The following is a 26,135-nucleotide window of genomic DNA, read 5'->3' on the forward strand; positions in this document are numbered from 1 at the left end:
TGGAAATAGAATTGCTAGAACCGAAAATTAAGATCTTGTCAAGAATGTATAACTTGCTGTTAAAATGGAATACACAGGATGAAACGGTCAAATCAGCTATGATCAAATGGGCGCAAGACGTAGGTCATAATATTATGTTTGCTGACTGGGAACAGTTGTGGACCACCGGTGTGAAGTTTACGGCATGTAATGCCTTAAAGGAGAATATTATGAAAATGATTTACAGGTGGTACATGTTCCCAGTTAAGCTTGCAAAAATTTATCACCTGCCTGATAACAAATGTTGGAAATGTAAAGAAGCTGAGGGAACATTCTTTCATCTTTGGTGGACGTGCCCAAAGGTTAAGGCTTACTGGGAAATGATCTATAATGAACTGAAGAAGGTATTTAAATTTACCTTTCCTAAGAAACCAGAGGCCTTCCTTTTGGGCATTGTCGGCCAATTGGTGCCAAAGAAAGACAGAACATTTTTTATGTACGCAACAACAGCAGCAAGAGTACTTCTCGCTAAATATTGGAAGACACAAGATTTGCCCACCGTGGAAGAATGGCAGATGCAAGTGATAGATTATATGGAGATGGCAGAAATGACCGGCAGAATTCGAGACCTGGGAGAAGAGTTGAGGGAAGAGGACTGGAAAAAGTTCAAGGATTATCTACAGAAATATAGTAAATTGTTTGAATGTTAAAATGATGTGGGATGTAAAGGTAACATGGCATTTGGGAAATGTTTAAAAGAGGTATGAAAAAAAAGGATCTAAAAAAGAGGGGAAATTAGAGTTATAACAAGTGGAAGTGTACAATTATAAATGTGATGTGAAAGAGGGTTAGAATTTGCTGAATTTGACGAAATAAAGAGGAACACAAAAAAGGGAGATGTGAGGAGGTCAGGAAAGAGGGATATAGAACCTTGAAATTTAAAAGTGGATTCTTTTTCTTTTTCTTGTTTTTTATTAAGTGTGTATTTTTTGTTTTCTGTGTTGATATGTTTGTGTTTGATTTTTATGTGTTGTAAAATCCTAATAAACATTTATAAAAATAAAAAATAAAACTGTTTTTATATAGGGAAGTGTTTCATATATGTATTGACTGTGTTGTAAATTCAGTGGTACCTCGGGTTAAGTACTTAATTCGTTCCGGAGGTCCATTCTTAACCTGAAACTGTTCTTTACCTGAAGCACCACTTTAGCTAATGGGGCCTCCCGCTGCCGCTGCACCGCCAGAGCACAATTTCTGTTCTCATCCTGAAGCAAATTTCTTAACCCAAGGTACTATTTCTGGGTTAGCGGAGTCTGTAACATGAAGCGTATGTAACCTGAAGCGTATATAACCTGAGGTACCACTGTAACTTCAAAACACCTCATAGGAAGCAAACGACAAATGAAATAAATAACAAAATAATCATATTCAACTAGCACCATAGATTTCCTTTACCTCCGAAAAACTTGGACTGGCTTTGTTTAACGCATGAGAGCATGCATTTACTGCGTGAGCCAGTTCTTGTTCCAACAAGCTGTGTATCTTTGCAGCTTCACAGATTCTGCAACAAATGTTGTGGGTGGAAAAAGAGAAAGGAAATGAGAAGAGCATTCTCAGTCGATAAACAGCTGCCCAAACAGGAAGAAAAGAGATACAGGTCACTCGCAACCAGGGCAGAGGTTCCGTTCCATGGAAGCCACATAGGCATAAAAACATGACAGAGGGACAAACTGGGTAAGCAAAATTTTCAGAATCAGTCCACTGACATGATATTTCAGCACAACATTTGGTCTACGTTACGGCACATTAGATGCAATGACATTGTCAGACCTGGATCTTGTCAAATTTAAGGCCTCGTGAAGAAAGCAAGGCGAAGGTACCTGCTAATCAGTTCCTCTGCGGCCTGAGAAGATGACTGGATCTGCAAAGTCTCCTCTTCAGTGGCCAGTTCCACAGCCTGTGGAGGGTACAAAGGGGATCTCAGGATCGGTTTGCAGGAATCACACTTCTGTTTGTCTTCCCAGGATTTCAGCGTACTCTCAAAGGCCTGTTCAGAATCGAGGAAGTTGTTTGACATGAATACCAATACTTCCATGTAGGATCGTTATACACAATAATTCGTACCATACTTCACTATTAATTTTTACAATGAAAACTAATACCAAAAATAAGCTTAATATTTGTGGCTGCATTTGGGGGGTGGGAGCATACAATCCCTGGTGAAAAACCAAACACAAACACAAAATACTGGAGAGTACTGCTGTATAGTAAAAACTGCACACGTGTGTGTGTGTGTGTGTGTGTGCGCGCACACACACACACATACACACACATGTGAATGTACACGTGAGGCTGGCTGGATCTTTACCTTCTCCATTAAAAAGATTAAGTATTTGAAGCACATACTTACACTAACCTTATTGTTGCATGTTACTTATGTTTCTTAATGCACAGAAAAATCAAATTCCTCACAAAGGGATTTATACAGGAGACAGTAGGTGGTATTCAATGAGACCCCCGGGTATAGGGCGGTATATAAATTCAAATAATAATAATAATAATAATAATAATAATAATAATAATAATTGTCCTACTCAGCATAATCCCATTGAAGGTAATAGACATGACTAACAGGTTTATTCCTTTCAGTGAGTCTACCCTAGGTGGGACTTGAAGGCAACCCATTATATATTAGACAAAATATCCTTTCTATCACCTACCCTGTCTCGGGTTAGCATCTGTGCTCTGTTTTTATGCACAATTTTAATAATTCCTGGAGGTTGGATCCATGCCTCTCCATCCACCTGCACAGGGACTCCTTCGTCTCCAAGTATGGTGATCTTTACCGACCGGCACTGGAAGAGAGTAAATGGATTTTAATGAAGGGTGATTTCATGAAAATGTCAACCTGCAGACTCCTCCCCCCCCCCCCATTTTCATATACCGTAGAACTGCAGGAAATGTCATTGAAGGGAGGGGAGGGGAAACTGCTAAGGCGCATGCACCATCAGCGACCAGTGCTGGTCAGAGAATGCGCTGCCTGGACAGGGAATGCAGGTGTGAGGACACCACCAGCAGTGGAGATCAAACCATGTAAATAAACCATTTCTCATAAATACACCATAGTCTCCACTGTCCATAGCTGTCAACTTACAGATTTGAAAATAAGGGACCAGCAACCTCGAAAATAAGGGATCAGCAGCCAAAATAAGGGATCAACAATTACTTTGATAAAATACATATTTTGTTGCGTGCAAATGGCTTTAGATACCTATTAGGTCCATAAATTACCATACAGCATATATTCAACACAAAAAAACAGCAACAATTTGTTGTTGACAAAGGACAGCTGGACATAGAAAGGGCCCCATTACCTTCAGTAGCTTATTTAAGGGACATCATCAATAAGGGACAGCAGCGGGACATGGCGCTGGGATAAGGGACTGTCCCGCCAAATAGGGGACGCTTGACAGCTATGCTACTGTTCCTCCTTCCAAGGACACCGAACCCTGGGTAAGCTCCTGGAACCCCCAGAATATCAAACCACTCAGAGATTGTTCATGTTGATTCCCAAAAAGAAGTGTGGTTATTAACAGCTGTGGCTGCTGTGCATCCAGGTACAACTCATGGGCAAAAACCTACTGCATTTTGGCATTTATGATGGTCAACATGCTTAAAATGAAAATGAAAAGTCAACGCTTGATTTGTGTGCACTTGAGCATGTTCGCGGCCTATGCTTCTTCTCTCCTGGTAAGACACACATACCTGGGCTATCCTGTGGTGCTGTAGCTTGATAACACGAGAAACAGCCATCTGCATGCTGCCAAATACTGCAACAACCTCCAAAATCTTATCATCAAATGATGGTGCCCCAAATATCTGGTGGACAGAAAGGAAACACAAGTCTGGGCTTAGAAGAAGAAGAGTTTGTATTTGATATCCCGCCTTTCACTCCCTTTAAGGAGTCTCAAAGCGGCTAACAGTCTCCTTTCCCTTCCACCCCCACAACAAACACTCTGTGAGTTGAGTGGGGTTGAGAGACTTCAAAGAAGTTTGACTGGCCCAAGGTCACCCAGCAGCTGCATGTGGAGGAGCGGAGATGCAAACCCGGTTCACCAGATTACGAGACTACCGCTCTTAACCACTACACCACACTGGCTCTTACACTTTTGATGGAAGCCTACCAGCAGCTTACAGCTGCTCTTTGGTCTGTTATGCTCTATAACTCATCGAGGAGGACACCGGAACGGGTGCAATTGAGAAATCACATCATGCGCTCCAGTATATAAATCAGCATCCCTCAAACTTCAATGAAGACGTTAAGCATTTGGGACACAATTCAGGTGCACTCTGTTGGGGCAACCCCACCCCCATATTCCTTGGGGCACTTTACAGCCATTACCCCCTGCCATTCCAGGGGGATGGACCATCGTAGTCCCTTCCAACCCTACAGTTCCATGATTCCTGACCATCAACAGTTGGGGCAGCCCCTTCGCCCAGTTTTCCTGTGGCTGAAAGAACCCTACTGTTACATATTTTGCAACTTTTTCAATTTTAAAACAGCAAAAGTTCTGACAGTGTTTATATTAGACGCTTAGGGGCTGCCACGCTCCTGTTCACCGACCCGGCCTACCCACCAACCTGGCCAAGCTCTCCTCCCTTTACACCTGACCAACCCTTCCTGCTTTCTTTACACCTCACCTGCCCCTTTGCCTATCCCCCCACAGCTTTCCCCACGCCATACTGTCTTTTAAACGAGGCCGGGGGCACTTCACCATCATTAAGCTGCTCACCTAGGCTGCCTGCCAGGCCCATGCAGAGCTTCTCTGGGTTCCTGGGTGGGAGTCTTGCTCAGCAGATGCACCACAATGTCAATGCCTAATCTGAACTGACCAACTCCTAGGGGCTAAGGGGTCTTTGGCCCCCTAGTATAATATTTGAGGGGGCTGGGCCTCCCCATAGTTGATTGTGCGTGCGCACCATGTCATATGGAGGAGGAGGAGGAGGAGGAGTTTGGATTTGATATCCCGCTTTATCACTACTCGAAGGAGTCTCAAAGCGGCTAACATTCTCCTTTTCCTTCCTCCCCTATAACAAACACTCTGTGAGGTGAGTGGGGCTGAGAGACTTCAGAGAAGTGTGACTGGCCCAAGGTCACCCAGCAGCTGCATGTGGAGGAGCGGGGACGCGAACCCGGTTCACCAGATTACGAGTCCACCACTCTTAACCACTACACCACACTGGCTCTCTGTGATCCCTCTATGATTGATTATGTGGGGTGGGGCTTACCTGCCCCCCCTCCAAATGTTATTCAAGTTGGCCCCCTGTCTGACGCTACACATTTTATTCAAGTCTGGACCAGCAATGCAAATCGAAGACTTGCAGTGCATACGAACAATCATGGGCGTTTCACCCATTAAGTCCCCAAGTCGACTGGGAGACATGCCAAGTCCAGCAAGCCCCTGCAGAGCCCCCCATGCCAGCTTCAAGGCCCAGGGCAAGCGTACCCGGCTTCCTTCTCTCCGAACGGGTCTGCTGCCTGTCATTCTGTCATCACGCTGGGGTTGATGAACTGCAGCGTGACGCAAGCCTTACTATTTTATGCATATATGAAGAAATAACAAATATGTAGGCATTTTAAGAGTTGTTGTTGTTCAGTTGTTTAGTCGTGTCCGACTCTTCGTGACCCCCTGGACCAGAGCACGCCAGGCACTCCTGTCTTCCACCTCCCACAGTTTGGTCAAACTCATGTTCATAGCTTCGAGAACACTGTCCAACCATCTCGTCCTCTGTCGTCCCCTTCTCCTTGTGCCCTCCATCTTTCCCAACATCAGGGTCTTTTCCAGGGAGTCTTCTCTTCTCGTGAGGTGCCCAAAGTATTGGAGTCTCAGCTTCAGGATCTGTCCTTCCAGTGAGCACTCAGGGCTGATTTCTTAAGAATGGATAGGTTTGATCTTCTTGCAGTCCATGGGACTCTCAAGAGTCTCCTCCAGCACCATAATTCAAAAGCATCAATTCTTTATGGTCTCCAGCTCTCACTTCCATACATCACTACTGGGAAAACCATAGCTTTAAGTATACGGACCTTTGTCGGCAAGGTGATGTCTCTGCTTTTTAAGATGCTGTCTAGGTTTGTCATTGCTTTTCTGGAGATGTCAAACCTGAACATACTGTCAATAGAACCAGCAGAAATCCTGCTTCACAGGATATTGGCGGCAAAAACACTTTTAGAAATAACCCCCCTCACCCTGCTTACATCATCCTCCTTGGTTCCGCCCCAGAAATTAGTCCCGCCAGCGTAGCTTGGGATATTCAAAACAGCTATGCCTTGAAGACTTGGGAGGGGGATGTATTGTCCATCACACTGCAATGCATAAAAACAACAACTGCATAAATGATCCCTGAAATAATTTGCTATATCCTTTAATCACATATTAGACCTAAAGGTCATTGAGTTTACGTAGCTCAGATTTTCTATACCCATTAAACCGTTTAGTGTGGCAGCGGCTGTACATTGGAAATCCCTGCCTGGTGGAATTAAGTAGGCACCCTCCCTGTATTATTTTGGGTGCCTGGGTAGGCAAGGCTACCCATACACTTAGAAACCAGTAGGAGAACACTTCAGTCTCCCAGGACATTCTATACAAGATCTCAAAGTAGCTGTCTTATTACAAAAGAATTTCAGAAATAGACTGGAAAGAGAAGTTGCTGAATTGCAACTTATTACCAAACTTAAAAAGGACGCAGGTGGCCCTGTGGGTTAAACCACAGAGCCTAGGACTTGCCGATCAGAAGGTTGGCAATTTGAATCCCCGCAAAGGGGTGAGCTCCCGTTGTTCGGTCCCAGCTCCTGCTCACCTAGCAGTTCGAAAGCACGTCAAAGTGCAAGTAGATAAATAGGTACCGCTCCGGTGGGAAGGTAAACGGCGTTTCCGTGCGCTGCTCTGGTTCGCCAGAAGCGGCTTAGTCATGCTAGCCACATGACCCAGAAGCTGTACGCCGGCTCCCTCGGCCAATAAAGCGAGATGAGCGCTGCAACCCCAGAGTTGGTCACGACTGGACCAAATGGTCAGGGGTCCCTTTACCTTTTTTACCAAACTTAAAACCATGGAGAGACCTGGTCTGAATAGAGACATTGGATTCTTATCTCATTATACATGATAAAGCTATTTTTAGCCATCTCACCCCTTGCTTTTTCCTGTAAGACCAATTGCAGTTGTTAACAGTCATCAACAGGTTTACCATACCCATTAAGTCTATCACCCATTCCCACCACCCTTCTGAATAATATCCCTCCCCACCCTCTTACTATATATAAGGGTCTGGTGACTTCTGTTTCAGTGTATCTGAAGAAGTGTGCATGCACATGAAAGCTCATACCAATAACAAACTTAGCTGGTCTCTAAGGTGCTACTGGAAGGAATTTTTTTATTTTGTTTCAAACACTTAGAAACGCGGATGTGAATTTTAATCTGTTTTAGTATTTTAACTTCTTTATGTATTGTGAATTTTCCCTGAATTTACGATTTAATCTTTTTAAAAAATTGCTTTGAGTGCTTTTTTCACAATCAAGAGGTGCAATTTTCTTAATGAAATGGATAAATAAATAAAACAAGTAAGTATGAAGGGACTGGCCTGTTGGGATTGGAGAAGGGAAGGGAGCCTTCTGTTCCTGTAGCCTGACTCTGACAGGGATGCAGTTAGGAATATATAAATATTACCTCAAGCTGAACTTTTTGTTCTAAGTTCTTGTAGGTCCGTTGCAGTAATTCTTTAGTACCAAGTACACCATACCACATCATGTTCTTTGTCCTGCTTCTAAAAGGAAAAGGAAAAATGATCATGCCCAGGCGTATAGTTCACACAATAACCACTGCTAAGATGCAGTTTTTTAAAAAAAAATATTACATACATGTCTGCAGAAAATATTTCTATTTAAAATCTTGGTTCTGACTCAATTACCTGCATTTTTCAGGGTGTTCTTCTCGTTTATTATTAAATTCTAATGAAATCTTTGCATCTAATCCAATGCCAAAATAATTGTTCATGACGCACTTCTCTGAATATCCTTCCCTGTAGACAAATGTGCAACTGCATTATAACCTTATCATAGCGATGGTCGATTGCAACAACTGTATGTACAAGTATACAATGACACATTTATAGTTTTTCAACTGATTCTACACTAATTCCCCACATTTCTCTCTCTCTCTCTCTCTCTCTCTCTCTCTCTCTCTCACACACACACACACACACACACACACCATGAGACAGCAACAGACTTGTGTGTTACATACCGTATTTTTCGCTCTATAAGACGCACTTTTTCCCTTCTAAAAAGTAAGGGGAAATGTGTGTGCATCTTATGGAGCGAATGCAGGCTGCGCAGCTAAGCCAGAAGCCAGAACAGGGAGAGGGAGCACTGTGCAGTGCTCTGTCTCGCTGTTCTAGCTTCGGGGTTAGCAGCACAAAGCCTCTTGTTAATCCTGTCTCCCCCCTTGCTCTTAAAACTGTTTTCGGAGGAAGGTGTGTGAAGGAGGAACAATGTAGCTGCAGCTGAAGTTCTAACTCAAGACCAAAACTCAAGTGATGTAGCACATCACTTATCAGGTCTTCCTAGGAAAATGTGAAGAAGAAGAAGAAGAGTTTGGATTTGATATCCCGCTTTATCACTACCCGAAGGAGTCTCAAAATGGCTAACATTCTCCTTTCCCTTCCTCCCCCACAACAAACACTCTGTGAGGTAAGTGGGGCTGAGAGATTTCAGAGAAGTGTGACTAGCCCAAGGTCACCCAGCAGCTGCATGTGGAGGAGCAGGGAAGCGAACCCGGTTCACCAGATTACGAGTCCACCGCTCTTAACCAATACACCACACTGGATAGAACAGCTGACTACCTAATGACCTCATTTGGGAACTACAATTGTGTAGGTCTGCTGTTTTTATTTTTAAGAAACAATTTTTCACTTAAGAGTTTTGGACTTTTGAATCCATTAAAACCACTCAAACTTTCCTTCGTTTGCGGCATAACTTTCTGGATATTAATTTGGTGTAGAGAGAGAAATAGGATTGCCAAGTAAATGTGAAACAGAAAACTATAAGGATTAAGCAAAACATATTTTCCTTCTTACAGTGATTCTGGATCAGGATCAATAAACGGCGTAGCACCAAATGGATCAATGTTGGCTAGTAACATTTTGCTGATAATAGAACTCCCTGCAATAGAAGCCGCCAGACCTGCTCTTAGACCTGATGGGAAAACAGGAAAATCCATGTTACAATTAGCCAATACTGTAGTTTTATCTTAGCTATTAGAAATCATTTTGAGGGAGGACGAGAAGTGGGTAGCTAAAACATTACCCTGAAAAGCATTTCACTCATTCTAAAAGTGGAAATGTTTCATATGAGGTTGTTTTAGTTTTGAATGTTTTTCAGGGTGTCCATTTTTCTACTGGAAATAAAAGGACCTGGGGAGAAATGGGATCCGTGGAAGATGGGCAGCAGCAAAACTATACCAGCCCCCGCTATTTTTCCATCCTCAACCTCTCTGGGCCATCATTTCAGAGTTTCCTTTCTTCAGGGGGTTGGACTAGATGACCCTTGGGTCCCTTCCAACTCTACAGTTCTTTGGTTCTATTATTTTAAGACTCCAGGTGAACTCCATATCTCAAAGTCATAGCTTGAAGTCTCAGGCTTGAGCAATGTGTAAAGGTAAAGGGACCCCTGACCATTAGGCCCAGTCGTGACTGACTCTGGGTTGCGGCGCTCATCTCGCTTTATTGGCCGAGGGAGCCGGCGTATAGCTTCTGGGTCATGTGGCCAGCATGACTAAGCTGCTTCTGGCGAACCAGAGCAACACATGTAAACACCGTTTACCTTCCCGCTGGAGCGGTACCTATTTATCTACTTGCACTTGACGGGCTTTCGAACTGCTAGATTGGCAGGAGCCAGGACCGAGCAACGGGAGCTCACCCCGTCGCGGGGATTCGAACCGCCAACCTTCTGATCGGCAAGTCCTAGGCTCTGTGGTTTAACCCACAGTGCCACCCACGTCCCTGAGCAATGTGTAAGCTCTGTTAAAAATGGGAGAAAGATGTTAACAACCAAGCTTCTTTTGACAGGTCCTTAGAAAAGCTACACTAGTATATTTTTGGAAACTCAAGGCAATGGACTAGAGAATTTTAAAATCCTTGTTACCTGGGCAAATTATCCTCGTGTTCAGTACTGGAAGGTTTTCTTTGCTGGCTGTGCAGGTTGTTGCTGAAAAAGAACTTGCATGTGAAGGAATGCGACTTCTGCGTCCAACTGGAGATTTGGGGGCAGTTTTAACTATTCAGAGAGACAGAAATATATACATATCCCTAAGTAGAAATAAATCCGAGTTTTTTACCTATAAAATGAATAAATAAGCCATACGTGTACGTTTTCTTTATTAGAAAAAGGCTCTGCCTGCGATTTAGTAGTTTGCTTGTTTATTGTGGAGCAGTCACCCTTGGTGATATATTTTTGCGTGCCTTTGCATTTGGCTTTTATATCACTGCCCTGTGTATTGTTTGTTGAGGTTTAAATAAATGGGCAGTGGGGGAAAGGCGGGAAGGAAAGCAAGGGGGTGAATAGCAATTGGTTTATCCCGCTGAAGGTTCCAGCTGATGAATGAGATGGAAAGAGCCTGAGCGAAGGACATCTTCTATACGAGGCCCTAGAGTCTTGGAGCTTCCATCAAGAATATTCATGCACATACTTGGGCTAAGATAAAAGAGGAGTGGGAACTCCACAGAGAAAGAACAAACAGAGCTTGGACTTAAGTATGGAAGTATGAGCTTCTCTCCCTGCGTAAGCCTTACTGAAAAAGACTCATTGCAGACTTATTTAGAATCCTTAAGCCATTGCTACTTTTTTGGCTACTGACCTGGGTAAGCTTCAGATTCCTTTGTATCTTCTTCTTTGGATTCATCCAATTCCTTACTATACTTCACCGACGACTGATTTATTTGCACTTCCGAATGGGCATTCTGCTCATCTACAACTACAAGAGCAGGCAAGCACGTGTCCGTATTATTATTCAAATTTCTGAAATCTGTCGAGTATCACTAAATAAGAGTTAAGTCTGCAAGTAAAAAATATAAAGGAAATGTACTGCTAGACTCCCAATAATATCTCCTGAATGTTAAGGTGGAATACACATTTGGTTTGTACTGGAAAATACTATGGGAAATTTGTGCATTCTTTTCATGTGCATTTACTATTACAGTCATACGTCGGGTTGAATGTGCTTCAGGTTGAGCGCGTTCTAGTTGTGCTCCGCAGCAACCTGGAAGTAATGGAGCACGTTACTTCCAGGTTTCACCTCTCGCGCATGCGCAGACGCTCAAAATGACGTGACACGTATGCACGGAAGCGGCAAAACGCGACCCGCGCACATGCAGATGCGCCGCCACGCCTTACGTTCTGTTCAGGATACGAACGGGTCTCTGGAACGGATTCCGTTTGCATCCCAAGGTACCACTGTATTATTGTTCTCCCTCTCAGTAAAAGAGGGATAAGCAAAGCACTATTAAATTTTCAGAAGGCATCTGCAATAGTTTCCTCTCAAAGTTTCTGCAGCTGAACTGACACCACCCTCTCAAACACCTTTCCCAAAGAAGAGGCATTTGCGACTAAATAGTAGTTTGCCATGCAACTGAGACCTGAGTACTCCCTCCTCATTCTGTTTGATACTTTATTTGTGTTATAAGTGCAACAACAAAAAATCAAACATACAGTGGTACCTCAGGTTAAGTACTTAATTCGTTCCAGAGGTCCGTACTTAACCTGAAACTGTTCTTAACCTGAAGCACCACTTTAGCTAGTGGAGCCTCCTGCTGCTGCCGCGCTGCCGGAGCACAATTTCTGTTCTTATCCTGAAGCAATGTTCTTAACCTGAAGCACTATTTCTGGGTTAGCGGAGTCTGTAACCTGAAGCGTATGTAACCTGAGGTACCACTGTACAAGTAGTTAGTGTTGTAGTAAGTGGGATTTTTTTTTTTTTAAGTGTCACAAGTTAAGTTAATAAGCAAGATTGTCTTCCAGAAGCACACCTTTTTCTGCTTGCTCAATGATTTGCCTCAGAGCCTTCTTCAGACTATTTGCTCTGAGCATGAGCTGTTCTCGGGGCTTGAAGATCTGGTGTGGGACAGATGTTCTGTTGCTCTCTGTCAGCGGCTCCTTGGCATCGGACAGAGACTCTTCGCTTGATGACTCTTCAGCCGCTTCCTCTGCAATGGGGGAAGTGCTTCGTGGCAACACAGGGGCAACCTGGGCTTCAGAGTGAAGAGCCTGAAGCAACAGGTTGAGCTTCTCGTTCAGCTCTGAACACTAACAACGTCACAGACAAAGGGAAAGAAATACACACAAAAAAGAAATGCGCATTCATACGTAAGGCTAAATAAACACCAAGCAATTGTTTTGACAATAAAGCAGCATACCAGCTCCCTGACAAATGTCAATTGATTTTACTACGGTTTTCTCATTTTTAAAGCAATGTTTTTTTGTTTTGTTTTAATAATATTTTATTGGTTTTCCAAAAGAAAAATAAGAAAACAACAATACAAAAACAAAACATAACAAATTGACTTCCCTCTAATCCCTTCCATGGTTCCATTATTTGTCAACATGCTGCATGTCCATTGTTAAATTTATAACATATTTAAACCACCTATTAGCCATTCATTGTAAAATCACAAGTAAACTTAAAACCCTGCTAATGTATTAACCTGTGTACGTTGCTTCTGTATATATGCAATAAACACCTTCCACTATTCCTTAAATTCATTGCCATCTCTTCCTCTTAATTTTATAATCAATTTTGCCATTTCAGCATAGTCCATTAGTCTAACTTGCCAATCTTCTTTGGGTGGGACACCTCAAAGCAATGTTTTTTGGAAGCAACGTCATTGGCTTCTGCAGCATCACTGAGCGAGCCACCGCCATTTTGAATTGGCTGGAGTGCTCCAGAAAGAGGGCTCCAACTCCAAGATGTTTCCTGACCAATGGTGAAGCGTCAGAGCTTCTCAGAGGACACTGACCAGCCGTCAATGGTGGCTGCAGGAGCCACTGCTGAAACCCTCCAGAAACCCAACTATCTAAAGTCAGGGGGGGTGAAAATACACTTATGCGGGAGCCACTCCTGAAACCATAGTCACTCAGTGTGGGTAGGACTGGGAAGTGTGTGAGCGTGTGTGTGGCACCCTGTATGTGTGGACACTGTTTATGCTGTGTGTGTGTGTTTCTGTGGGTCTCTGTGTGTGCGTACATCTGTTGTGGTATGAGTGCTGGCGTAAGGCCCTTGTAGAGCTGACCCAACGGTCAATGCATCCTTTAGTCTCGAAAAGGCCACCCCTGGTTTAAAGGAAGGTTCTCCTGTTACGAAACCTTCTCACACGAGTGAGATTTGGGTCTTCATGTCTGCAGGCCTGTAACAGTATCCCCGCCCTGCCCTATCTTGACCGCCACACCGGTTTCATTAGAGACGAGCACTGGAAAATTGGTGTGGCATTCATTACTTAGGTCTGAATGAATCACGGCGGCCACCTCCATTGGGAGCAAGCAGGGCTTCTGTTAAGAGAGAAGCCTAGGTCTAAGACTATACAGCCGTTTGGTCTTCAGGCTCGCCCATCCAGCAGATTAACGTTTCCGCTTCTCTGTCACTGCCCAAAGAGTAACCAAGTGTCCCCTTTGACGGCATGGCCTCCAGCTTGTCTTGCCCCACACAACTGGTCCCTCCATATGGGGACTTTGCTAAGGCATCCAAAAGGCTGCCTACGAGGAGCTTTGATATTTCCTGCTCTCTTTCCCTTCATAAATTTTCTGTCATGAAGAATATGGATCTCAAGTCATTGTTGTTGTTGTTGTTGTATTCTAGGAGGCCAAAGCCAGGGCACAGACATAATAAACGGTACAACATGGGTATTCATTAAAGCTGTTTTAGAACTTGGGATAAAAATGTTTACTCTGCCTACCGAAAGAACTTCACAAGGAAACTTAGGAAAACCAAAAGTAAAACCAATTTAAAATACAATACAGGTTTAACCAATTCTTGGCTTCACTCAAGAGTTTACTAAAAAGTGTTTTACTAAAATCGTTTTGAGAACTTATACAAGAAGCAAATCTTAACACTGGGAAATTTCTAACACGGATACATTTGAAGTGAGGGTTTTTTTAAGGAAGGAAAGCTTAATTCTTACTTTAATGGCCATAGCATCAGCTTCTGTGTTCTCCATGGGTCTGTCACAGCTCTTTCCTATTTTAGCCACAAAGCCTTTTACAGTTTCACACAATATCCTTTTATGAAAGAGACAGAAATGCCAAGGCAAAGAGAAAGGGAAGTGGTGATGTTGGAATATCAATTCTGTTTGAGGCAGTAATATAGTTTCACTGTTCCCAATGAACATCCATTTAGAGCCTAACAGCCATGCATTTTCTATCACACAAGCAACGGCCCTGAGATTTCACAGCCCATGCACATCTGGGTTCCTGCTCCCTTATCTTCTTGTCATATTTATTGCGGCCGGACCCCTTGTGTTGGGGAGCCAGGGAGAGAAGTGAAGGGGTTCCTTTGTCTTCACAAGGACACCACACAAGAATGAGCAAAGGGAAGACTCCAGACACTGCCACCTTCTCAAATGCCCCTTCTCACTGCACAGTAGCAGCATGAGACTTAGGGGCAGTGTGTGTGTGTGTGTGTGTGTGTGTGTGTGTGTGTGTGGAAGAGAATACAGAAAAGGTGACATTCAAGATCGGTAGGTGATGCTGGAACCACAACTGTACACAACTGAGGCCTAAGGAATCCTCTTTGGGGCATATAGGTAAAGGTAAAGGGACCCCTGACCATAAGGTCCAGTCGTGGCCAACTCTGGGGTTGCGGCGCTCATCTCGCTTTATCGGCCGAGGGAGCCGGCGTACAGCTTCCGGGTCATGTGGCCAGCATGACTAAGCCACTTCTGGCGAACCAGAGCAGTGCACGGAAACGCTGTTTACCTTCCCGTCAGAGTGGTACCTATTTATCTACTTGCACTTTGACGTGCTTTTGAACTGCTAGGTTGGCAGGAGCAGGGACCGAGCAATGGGAGCTCACCCCGTCGCGGGGATTCGAACCGCCGACCTTCTGATCAGCAAGTCCTAGCCTTTGTGGTTTAACCCACAGTTCTAACGAGCCTGACATTCTTTTGTCAGCCGAGGTTCATCGCAGCTTGCTGTGATGCATTGTTGTACAAGCACTCTGCCACAAGCAGAAATCACAATTCCACATCTACCCTAAAGCGTCACTGAGACATAACTTTGCTCTCGCACCTGCAGCACCCTTGCATGTAACATCTGAATCGGGCAAGAGTCCAAATTTGAGTGTGCAAGTGAACGTTCATGCTTGCATGCATATTACAAAAGATGTAACACAAAACTGCTCTACGCTATACTGTGACGTGCACGTGTTTTTTTTAACTTACTTGGCCGATGATATGACAACAGAGTGCTGATCCGAATCGAGGATCTTACCCAGATGAGCAGCAATTGAATCTTCGTACATAGACATCTAAAAATTAAGAAATAATTATTCATGTTCTACCTGTGATTGTGTTGAAGTAAAAAAACAAATCTCACACAGGAACATCCCTTTCTGCATCCACCAAAGATGCCTTCTATACAGTAATGCTAGATGTATCTGCAGTTATTGATTTTCTTAGCCTAAGAACGCTCTCAGTCTTAACTCCAACATAAAATGGTGAACTAGGAAAAATTATAATAGATCGGTTTAAAAAAATATGAAAGCCACAATCTAGTGAGGCATAGGCAAAGGAGGAATTCACTGTCACACCCTCTGATGATTCCGTCAGCACCAAGCGTTCCTGCCTGTCTGATGAAGTTTCTACCACGCTGAGAAAAGCTAATCTCAGTTTGAGGTATTAGCACTTATTATTTTAATACTGTTCTATTAATATACAGAACAATGTAATAGATCAATTTTATGATCATAGTGTGATCACCTAAGACTATTCCATAGATTCATAGATGAAACCCCATAAAGCTATGTAAATGAAAGAGATATTCAGAGGGAGAGAGTGTTTAATTCCGAACACTCAATACCTGCCTGTATGTATGCAATTGTTTGTTTGTTTGAAATGATTTAATCAGTCAAACTACTGAGCAATTGAGGATTATGGGAGGTCTTCAGATTACAGTCCGATTCTAATACTTGGTTGTATTGTAGACTTTCTCAAAATGAAGTGACAGACACTTCAAATAAGCAGCCTTTGTTTTTGCAACAAATGTAAAGCCGGCGTTGTATAGGTAGTGGTTAGACCAAGGGACTGCCTTGGTTCAAATCGGTGCACACCCATTAAACATGCCCCAGGCTAACCTCTCGGTCAAGGGCCAAAGGAAGGCACAGGGCAGATAGTTCACTCTTTATTGTCAAAGCTGACACAGGAGTTTCCATGGCTTCAAACACCACACACAGGAGCGGCTGCTGCAACAGGGGACCACTCCCCCTCCACCAGGTTATGTATCTTCCCCTGACAGGCTGCATGCATGCAGTCAAAGACTAAGCCTGTGTGGAAGCTGCATCTGTTCTTCCTGTTTCAATTCTTTCCTGGTTCAGGGAGATGGTGATGGAGGAAAGGGCGGGGGAGCACTCAGCCCTTCACCTGCCTGACCTGCTTCTTTCCCCTCTTCCTCCTGTGCTCCATCTTACAGCTCTGAAGCTTCCCCTGCGCCTGACTCTTGCCTCCTGGCTGGCACAGGTCCCCACAAAGCGTGTTCTCCTTCATGGAGAGCACGGGTTGCGGTGGGGTTCACAAGACACCCCTCGGTTGCTGGGCGAGTTAGTTTGGATGTTCACTGTCGTGATTGGGCTCCTCTGGTTGTTGGGGAGAGCTTGATGTTGCCAATTATTGATTGACAGCCTTGGGTTATATATTCTCTGCGCGCAGCGTTGAGCTTCCTCTTTTCACTGCGCACATCGGATCACCCGCCCCCCCCCCTAATTTTAGGGCTTTTGCGTTTGACCTTGCTATGCCTGTCATGGGGTCATCTGCTTTTGGGGCAGGGGCCTGGTAGGAATTTTGTCCTTTTGGCTGATTGGCTGGTGCCATTTGGTTTTTTGCCTACTGCATAGCAAATCGACACAACTTGTAAGGTTGCGGTTAGGCATTGGTTTTAGAAAATTGGTTGGTGGAGGGGTAAGGATTGGCTCTGCCTGCCCCTCCAATGCTGCTGCTGCAAGGGAATTCCGTTAAAGGAATCCAGGGGCTCGCCACGCTCTTGTCCGCACCCCTGTCAAGGGGGCTAGGGCCACGCAAGAGCCCCTGGAAGCATCTGGGGAGAGGTGAGGGTCTGGCACCCAGCTCTATTCTCTCCCCCAAAATGTTTTCCCTTACTGACTTCGCAGGCTTGCGGAAGTCAGTTCTGTCCCTGGGCGGGGACAGATAGTCGCAACCAATGCCTAAGCAACCACTCACATTTTGTGTTTTAATAAAGTTGTGGCCAAAATTATGCCAAAAACCTTAAACAAAAATTCCTGTGTGAAGTGTGAATTCATTTGGGGGTGGCTTGGGGACCTCGACATGCAAATCACTGCCCCCCTCTCCCAAGCCAGCCTCCAGCCCCCCTGCCACCGATGTATACTCGCCAGCAACCTGCCAGTCCCTGACTCTACCTCACACGGTTATTGGGATGGTAAATGCAGGAGAGGAAAGTCATATGTACTCCTTCAATGAAGGACAGCCTAAAATTTCAATTAATTAGTGCACGTGGATCCCCAACTGTCGGTAAGAAACATCTCTCATAGTTGCTAACAATGACTATCCATGTTACACCAATGTAATTTTTAAACAAAACTCTATTGAAATAAGCTGCTACATACGAGCCTAGTTTTTTTTAAGCAATCCTTTGCAGACTTATCTGAAATTAAGCCCTGGTGAACACAATGGGATTTTACTTCTGAGAAGACATGCCTAGGATTGTTAATTATATTTCATTTTTTCCAGCTCTACAATTTAATCACATCCCAAAACCTAAATTCACCTGACATTCCTCAGACTCCTCTTCTGGCGTAACAGGAAGAATAGACTGCTTTGATGGCAGTTTCAATTCGTAAGACATTATGCTCCACCTGAAAAAAGTGCCATATATCGAGGTGATCAAACAACATGCAAAGGACCAAATTCGCACAGCAAAATCAATTTGTATTCGCATTGGAAGAAGAAATAGTCACGCAAAGGTAATTCAACCCTTATGAACAGGGCCGGATTTAGGTTTGATGAGGCCCAAAGCTACTGAAGGTAATGGGGCCCTTTATATGTCCAGCTGTCCTTCGTTTATGTCCTTCGCAAATTATGTCCTTCGCAAATTGTCGCTGTTTTTTGTGTTGAATATATGCTATATGGTAATTTATGGACCTAATAGGTATCTAAAGCCATTTGGCCATGCAGAATGTAGGCACCCTATATATAGAAATGAGCAAACCAGTGATATTTTAGGGAGCAGGCTAGCAGGCGGGGCCCATTACTTACACCATAGGAGCCTACACAACACAAAACACTGTTGCTGTATGTAGGTTTTATTTTATTTGTTTTTTATCTTATATTTTGGAAATGTACATCCAGGTTTTCTTCCCTTTAATTTTTTGGGGGCCCCCAAGAGAGTGGGGCCCTAAGCTATACCTTGTTTAGATTATATGTAAATCCGGCACTGCTTATGAATAAAATTAATTGGGGTGGGGGAGAGGAAAGAGGTGCTTACTTACCTGTCTAACATTTTGGTGCTAGCTCGTTCCAACTTCTCCAAAATTTGAGGAAGTTGTGTGTCGTCATCACAAGACCCTCCCCAGCCAAGGACACGGGCAAGGTCATTTCCTGTACCCAGCGGTAGCACTCCCAAATGACACTAAACGAAAGAAGAAATATTCTGTTTAAAGTCAACTTACAGACCTATATTTGTGGGGTTTTGTTTTTCTCCACTTTTGTTTTATTTCCTAGTTTCTTAAAAACCCACCTCACTCTTTCTTTCCTCCTCAATAAGAAGAAACCGATACTCGCCTGTTTGTGTAAGTTGAGTTTATCAATTTCAGACAATACCCAGCCAACGCTTCCATCTCCTCCACACACTAGGATTCGGAAATTGTCAAACTTCTGAAATAATCGTAGACTGAAAGAGAATGCATTGTCTGTGTTCAAATCCACAAGGAGATACAATATAAACATTCACAACAATGACAGTATTAGCTGTTGACAGTAAGTTATGCAGATTTTCAGAAGAGGAGAACAACCAAGAGCACCAAAGACTAAGTATTTGTTATTAACACAAGTTTTCGTGGACTCAAGCCCACAAAAGCTGCCATTACAAATCTGTTCGTCTTCAAATGATTTTCCTGCAATCACGTCTATCCTTCTGGAAATTTTATGGAAAATAACTTGTTGCTTTAAAAAAATAATTCAGGTGGCAAAAACTGATTGCTTCCCCTTTTTTCAAAGTTCTGGCATTTAGCAGAGATTGCTAAATAACAGATCCAAGCCAGCAGTTTTTGGTCTACAAGTACTAACCAAATATGGTGGTGGCAATGAAAGTGAGGTCTGCTCCAAGGCCAAACCCCTCAGAATATGAAGAAACCAGAGGCCTTTCTCCTAGGCATAGTTGGCCAATTGGTGCCAAAGAAGGACAGAACTTTCTTTATGTATGCTACAGCAGCAGCAAGAATACTCATTGCGAAGCATTGGAAGACGCAAGATCTACCCACCTTGGAAGAATGGCAGATGCAAGTAATTGACTATATGGAAATGGCTGAGATGACTGGCAGAATCCGAGACCAGGGAGAAGAGTTGGTGGAAGAAGATTGGAGGAAATTTAAAATTTATTTACAGAAGCACTGTAAAATGTATGAAGGTGGATGATATTGAAATAAAAAGAAGAAGTTCTAGTAACAAGAGATAAAAATTGGAAATTATAAATTTGGGAGGTAAAATATTTAAGGACAAAGTAGTATGATATGAATTTGCTGAGCTAACTGTTAAAGAGGGATACAAAAAAGGGAGGTGGGAGGAAGTCAGGAAAACAAGTTAATCAAAGATGAATAACTAGAAAAGAGTGATTTGTGTTTGCCTTATGTTATTTATGTTATTTGTGGTGTGTTGATTGTTCTTTTCTTTTTTGTGAAAGATTGCATTGTTGTGTTTTTTATTTTTTGTGTGTGTTTATTGTATTATGTCTGGATGTATCTTTTTATTGTTAAACCTAATAAAATATTATTATAAAAAAAAACCCCTCAGAATAGGATTCCTCCTGCGGCAATCCTTCTTCATGTGAAGAAAGCATGGAATTTAATAATAATAATAATAATAATAATAATAATAATAATAATAATAATTTATTTATACCCCGCCTATCTGGCTGGGTTTCCCCAGCCACTCTGGGCGGCTTCCAACTGAATAACAATACAGCATCAAACATTAAAAACTTGCCTAAACAGGGAAGTTGTCTTTTAAAAGTAAAATAGTTGCTTATTGCCTTAACATCTGCTGGGAGGGCATTCCACAGGGCAGGTGCCACTACTGAGAAGGCCCTCTGCCTAGTTCCCTGTAACCTCACTTCTCGCAGTGAGGGAACCACCAGAAGGCCCTTGGAGCTGGACCTCATTGTCCGGGCTGGATGATGGGGGTGGAGACACTCCTTCGGGTATATAGGACCTGAAGTGCGTCACTGCAAACAGGGTAAACGTGCTATTCTGCTCTATTGCTGGAGCATCAGTGCAGGCAGCGACTGTTTTACCCACTAACATGCCCCCTTTTTTGGCCACGGAAGGGACGGAACAGGGCGAGGCTGGAACAGGTTTACGCACAACTGCTGACACGAACAATGACCCAGAATGCAACCTCCATGCAAACAAGGAGATTTGGACTCCCTTGGTTCCTTCATTTTCTTAACGACCCCAAGTTAGTCATGCCCATTATTGTCACTGGGTCTATTCAGAGTAGGATTAAGGACGGGTACCACGCATAGAAAGGGGCGCAAGTGGTGCTGTGGGTTAAACCCCAGAGCCTAGGGCTTGCTGATCAGAAGGTCAGTGGTTCGAATCCCCGCGATGGGGTGAGCTCCCTGCCAACCTAGCAGTTCGAAAGCACGTCAAAGTGCAAGTAGATCAATAGGTACCGCTCCGGTGGGAAGGTAAGCGGCATTTCCATGTGCTGCTCTGGTTTGCCAGAAGTGGCTTAGTCATGCTGGCCACATGACCCGGAAGCTGTACGCCAGCTCCCTCGGCCAATAAAGTGAGATGAGCACCGCAACCTCAGAGTCGTCCGCGACTGGACCTAACGGTCAGGGGTCTCTTTATCTTTACCTTTGCTACCCACAGATTTGATGACCAGCTATCTTCCAGAAAACAGCATCTGCTGAAGTGCTATTTAGCTGGCTATCTGGTCACATTGTGTATCCTTGGAGGGGGCACTCTGTTCTCTACCCATAAGCCAGAATAACCAGTCCCCTTCATGGGTGATTAAACTCTAGGAAGCCCTTAAAGGCACTGGTGAATTATTGGAAGGGCCACTCCATTCTGTGAACTGCCCTGAGACCCCTGGGTATAGGGTGGTATATAAATTGAATAAATAATAATAATAATTCTCTGCACAAGAACACAGAATATCAGTTTGCCAGTTAAATAGCAGCTCAATAGACATTTTAGAATAATAAACCAGGTGACCCCTAACAGGTATGGCGCACATGTGATTAGATAGCATGAGGTCATCAGCAAGAGGCAGAAGGGACTGAGGAAGCGGTGCATGGACATGGGATGGAAATACAATGAGCTGGTATGAAATATGCACAGAGCCTCTCTGCTTCTTTTCTTTGCAAGTGAAACCGGTTGTATTCCCACCCACCCCTGCTTAAAATTTGCAGGGGCCAGTGGCTATCTACCTAAATGGCCCGTACAGCTCCACAAAAGTACCGTATCTTTTGCTCTATAGGACGCACCCAATCATAGGAGGGGGAGAACAGGGGAAAAAACATTCTCCCCCTCTCTGCTCAGCGCCCCTTCAGCGAAGCGGCAGGAGAAACGGAGCCCCTTCCATTTCTCCTCCCGCTTCGCTGAAAGGGCACTGCGCAGAGAGGGAAAACTGTGCAGTGCCTCTCCAGCGCAGCGAAGCCTGGAGAGCAAGAGGGATCAGTGTGCACCGACCCCTCTCGCTCTCCAGGCTTCAGCGAAAGCAACGCGAAGCATCCGGAGCACGGAGGGAGCGCTCCCTCTGCGCTTCAGAGGCTTTGCTTTGCTATCACTGAAGCCAAGGAGCCTGCATTCGCTCCATAGGATGCACACACATTTCCCCTTCATTTTTGGAGGGGGGAAAGTGCGTCCTATAGAGCGAAAAATACGGTAATTTAGCAAACCAAAGCCAAACTTGTAACAGGGAGCTAAAGCCTCAAACATCCATGACAGGTGGCCATCCAAGCTCTGCTTAAAAATTTCCAAGGAAGGAGGGTCCATTCCTTTGAGAAAGTTCTTGTCTGGTAACTTCTCTAGGCAACCTGCATGTTTCTCAGAAGAAGAAACTACTACATGCTTTGTAATTCCCCAATAATACAACAATCTGATATGGTGAACTCTAGCAGAATAAAGTTCGATTTAAATGAACCAATTTTGCAACGACCCTTTCCAGGAATAACTGTGGGTAGAAAGCAAAACTCCTTACCCTAGATGAGGCCCTCCATTCATTAGATCAAACACCTGAGCTGGATTCAGCGACTGCTTGAATCGTCGGAGAAATTTTACACCCTGATTGTCTCCGCTCTTTGAATTGACAAAAACCAACAGAGGACTGGCACAAGATGGTGGACAGGTGGCTTTCCAGAATCCTGTAAACAAAGGAAGGAATAAAATGACGTAAATATGGTTGAAGGAACCAAGTGACTCCCATTCTTCCAACAGGATCACCAGCTACTGCTTTAGCGGACAAAACAAACAAACAAACAAATATCCACTCTAAAAAGCCAATTCTCACTTAGCTCCGACTTTGAAAAGGTCTAACTGTCCCCATACTAATTAAAGACAATAGGAGGGTTGGGAATTAGAATCATAGAATCATAGAATCATAGAATCATAGAGTTGGAAGAGACCACAAGGGCCCTCGAGTCCAACCCCCTGCCAAGCAGGAAACACCATCAGAGCACTCCTGACATATGGTTGTCAAGCCTCTGCTTAAAGACCTCCAAAGAAGGAGACTCCACCACACTCCTTGGCAGCAAATTCCACTGTCGCAACAGCTCTTACTGTCAGGAAGTTCTTCCTAATGTTTAGGTGGAATCTTCTTTCTTGTAGTTTGGATCCATTGCTCCGTGTCCGCTTCTCTGGAGCAGCAGAAAACAACCTTTCTCCCTCCTCTATGTGACATCCTTTTATATATTTGAACATGGCTATCATATCACCCCTTAACCTCCTCTTCTCCAGGCTAAACATGCCCAGCTCCCTTAGCCGTTCCTCATAAGGCATCGTTTCCAGGCCTTTGACCATTTTGGTTGCCCTCCTCTGGACACGTTCCAGTTTGTCAGTGTCCTCCTTGAACTGTGGTGCCCAGAACTGGACACAGTACTCCAGGTGAGGTCTGACCAGAGCAGAATACAGTGGCACTATTACTTAGCTGGTTAAAGTGTTCAGGGTAAGTGCACAAGTGAAAGCCCCAAGTGAGACAGAAGTAAATTACTCTACTGCAAAGCATCTGAGAGGCAAGAGCGGCAACCTTTTGTTCTGTTAGCTCTTGTATCGAAGAAGAGCTTGCAGATTTGCTGTGGGTTCAGACAGTGGCAGAAGCATAGAGAAGTCAGGAGAGCCACTCCCTGCACTCTCACTGTGCCAGAGATGCCTCTAGACAACTGATTTTGGACCTCTTTTGTTGAGCTGGGTGGTGGTGCACATCATTTTGTTTTTTTAAAAAAATATTGTTTATTTAACATAATTGTTACAAAATATAAGCAAAATATTGCAAATACATACATACATATTTCAAATAAGCATATATACATGAAAAAGGAACAAAAGAGAAAAAAGAAGAAAAGAAAAAAGAAAAGAAAGAAAAATAAAGAGAAAAAAAGAAGAAAAGGGGAAGAATTTCTCCCAAGTTTATTCTACAAGTATCTCAATATGAAAATACTAATAAAACTTCATTGATTGACTTCCATCGCTTACATTGCACTTCCTATATACATTTTAAGCAAGATTGTATCTGGTGCACATCAGATTAAGACTAGAAAGGCGTTGCTGTTGTTTTAAAAGAACTCCTTTTGTTGTTTTTGAATTCAGAAGTCATCTGGGTCATGATGAAAACTCACCAATGGGGGGGCAGAGGGGGATTTTTATTTCTGGTTTCTTTCCAGTAAAAAGCAAAGGATGTTGGGAAACAAGTATAGCCATGCCAGCCTCTGGCAACTACTAAATAGCCATTTTTGGCACCAAAGAGCAGCCAGAGATGGGGAAAACAGCCTTTGTTAACCTTCATTAAAGTTCCCAAAGATTGTGATTATCTAAATAGCTCCAGCAACCTGAGCAAAAATCTCTTGTTAAATCATGCTAATGGACATTATTGCCATGAAAATCGCATTCCGGTCCCAATGGACATACAACACGCTCAGCTGTTCATGACTAAATTCCAAAATCCATTTAAAGAAAGAATGACTAAATCCAAGTGTATAATGGACCTATGAGATCCCAAGTGCTCATGAATCCTATTATCCCCCCCACAAATTATGACACTAAAAGGGTAAGGAATTATATATAATTCCGCTTGGTATTCGTGCATGTTCTGAAATATGCCAATAGGCCAGCAGCCCTAACGATGGGAGTCATTTTCTTACAATATAGTAATGGCGATATTTCTGCTAATTTAGCTATCAATTTTAAATTGTAATTGCAAACAGAAAGTGAACATCTGCTGGAAACATCTGCATTGTGAAGCCTTCAAAACGTAATAGGTGATGCATATATTTGCAATGTACTACACAAAGTCCAATGACAGCCATCCCCCATTTATTCTTCAAGATTCAGCTAATCCACTAAAAGCACAGTCCACTCAGAATTAAACGCTATTGAGTTTATTCCCAAGTAAACTTGGAGGTCAATTAGACTACATGTCTGTGGGCAGGGTTGTGTTGCTTTTATTGTACTGTAGCGTTGAGCGCAAAATATGGTTTGAAGCTCAACATCAAAAAAACAAAGCTCATGGCCACTGGTCCCATCACCTCCTGGCAAATAGAAGGGGAAGAAATGGAGGCAGTGAGAGATTTTACTTTCTTGGGCTTCACGATCACTGCAGATGGTGACAGCAGCCATGAAATTAAAAGATGCCTGCTTCTTGGGAGGAAAGCAATGACAAACCTAGACAGCATCTTAAATAGCAGAGACATCACCTTGCCAACAAAGGTCCGTATAGTTAAAGCTATGGTTTTCCCAGTAGTGATGTATGGAAGTGAGAGCTGGACCATAAAGAAGGCTGATCACCGAAGAATTGATGCTTTTGAATTATGGTGGTGGAGGAGACTCTTGAGAGTCCCATGGACTGCAAGAAGATCAAACCTATCCATTCTTCAGGAAATCAGCCCTGAGTGCTCACTGGAAGGACAGATCCTGAAGCTGAGGCTCCAATACTTTGGCTACCTCATGAGAAGACTCGACTCCCTGGAAAAGACCCTGATGTTGGGAAAGATGGAGGGCACAAAGAGAAGGGGACGACAGAGGACAAGATGGCTGGATAGTGTTCTTGAAGCTACCAGCATGAGTTTGACTAAACTGTGGGAGGCAATGGAAGACAGAACTGCCTGGCGTGCTCTGGTCCATGGGGTCACGAAGAGTCCGACACGACTAAACAACTAAATAACAACAACAAGCGTTGAGTTTGTAAGTGGTTAAGAAAGGATGGCTTGGACCCAGAGTAGGCTCTTCCGATTGCAGAATGATGTGCCTACTAAATAGAGAGGAAGAGAAATGATTTTCACAGATTCCTCTTTCCCCCTGAACTTTCCTGTGTCATTTTCTCATACCCTTCAGCCTCCAGTCCTCCAGAACAGACTGAGGGAATGAAAATGAAACAGGCAGACTCAGTGAAAAATCACCTCCCCACTCTATGAATGGGAGGTTTGAAAATTTTAGCAA

General features: G+C 43.7%; 1 protein-coding gene across 6 annotated transcripts in view; it reads right to left on the reverse strand.

Annotated features, from left to right (window-relative positions):
• DGKH (diacylglycerol kinase eta) overlaps positions 1-26,135 on the reverse strand; it is a 764,231-nt gene that overhangs the window by 681,449 nt on the left and 56,647 nt on the right. For 4 of the 6 annotated variants that reach the window (XR_014550949.1, XM_083624621.1, XM_083624620.1 and 1 more), the window contains exons 9-25: positions 22,687-22,849; positions 19,045-19,153; positions 18,753-18,892; positions 18,032-18,119; positions 15,457-15,542; positions 14,200-14,296; positions 12,055-12,331; positions 10,887-11,003; positions 10,175-10,306; positions 9,109-9,226; positions 7,942-8,052; positions 7,701-7,797; positions 6,236-6,343; positions 3,745-3,858; positions 2,700-2,834; positions 1,860-2,026; positions 1,435-1,540 (exon numbers count right to left, since the gene is read on the reverse strand). Coding sequence is in view for 3 of the 6 variants with exons in the window: in XM_083624621.1 (XP_083480747.1) it covers positions 1,435-1,540; positions 1,860-2,026; positions 2,700-2,834; positions 3,745-3,858; positions 6,236-6,343; positions 7,701-7,797; positions 7,942-8,052; positions 9,109-9,226; positions 10,175-10,306; positions 10,887-11,003; positions 12,055-12,331; positions 14,200-14,296; positions 15,457-15,542; positions 18,032-18,119; positions 18,753-18,892; positions 19,045-19,153; positions 22,687-22,849 (2,165 nt within the window). In the remaining 3 variants the exon portion in view is untranslated. The remainder of the gene's footprint in view (positions 1-1,434; positions 1,541-1,859; positions 2,027-2,699; positions 2,835-3,744; positions 3,859-6,235; positions 6,344-7,700; positions 7,798-7,941; positions 8,053-9,108; positions 9,227-10,174; positions 10,307-10,886; positions 11,004-12,054; positions 12,332-14,199; positions 14,297-15,456; positions 15,543-18,031; positions 18,120-18,752; positions 18,893-19,044; positions 19,154-22,686; positions 22,850-26,135) is intronic. The other 2 variants (XR_014550947.1, XR_014550948.1) reach the window with 1 other exon arrangement.

The sequence above is a fragment of the Podarcis filfolensis genome, assembly GCF_964270895.1.
Source record: "Podarcis filfolensis genome assembly, chromosome: 7".
Classification (NCBI taxonomy): Eukaryota; Metazoa; Chordata; class Lepidosauria; order Squamata; family Lacertidae; genus Podarcis; species Podarcis filfolensis.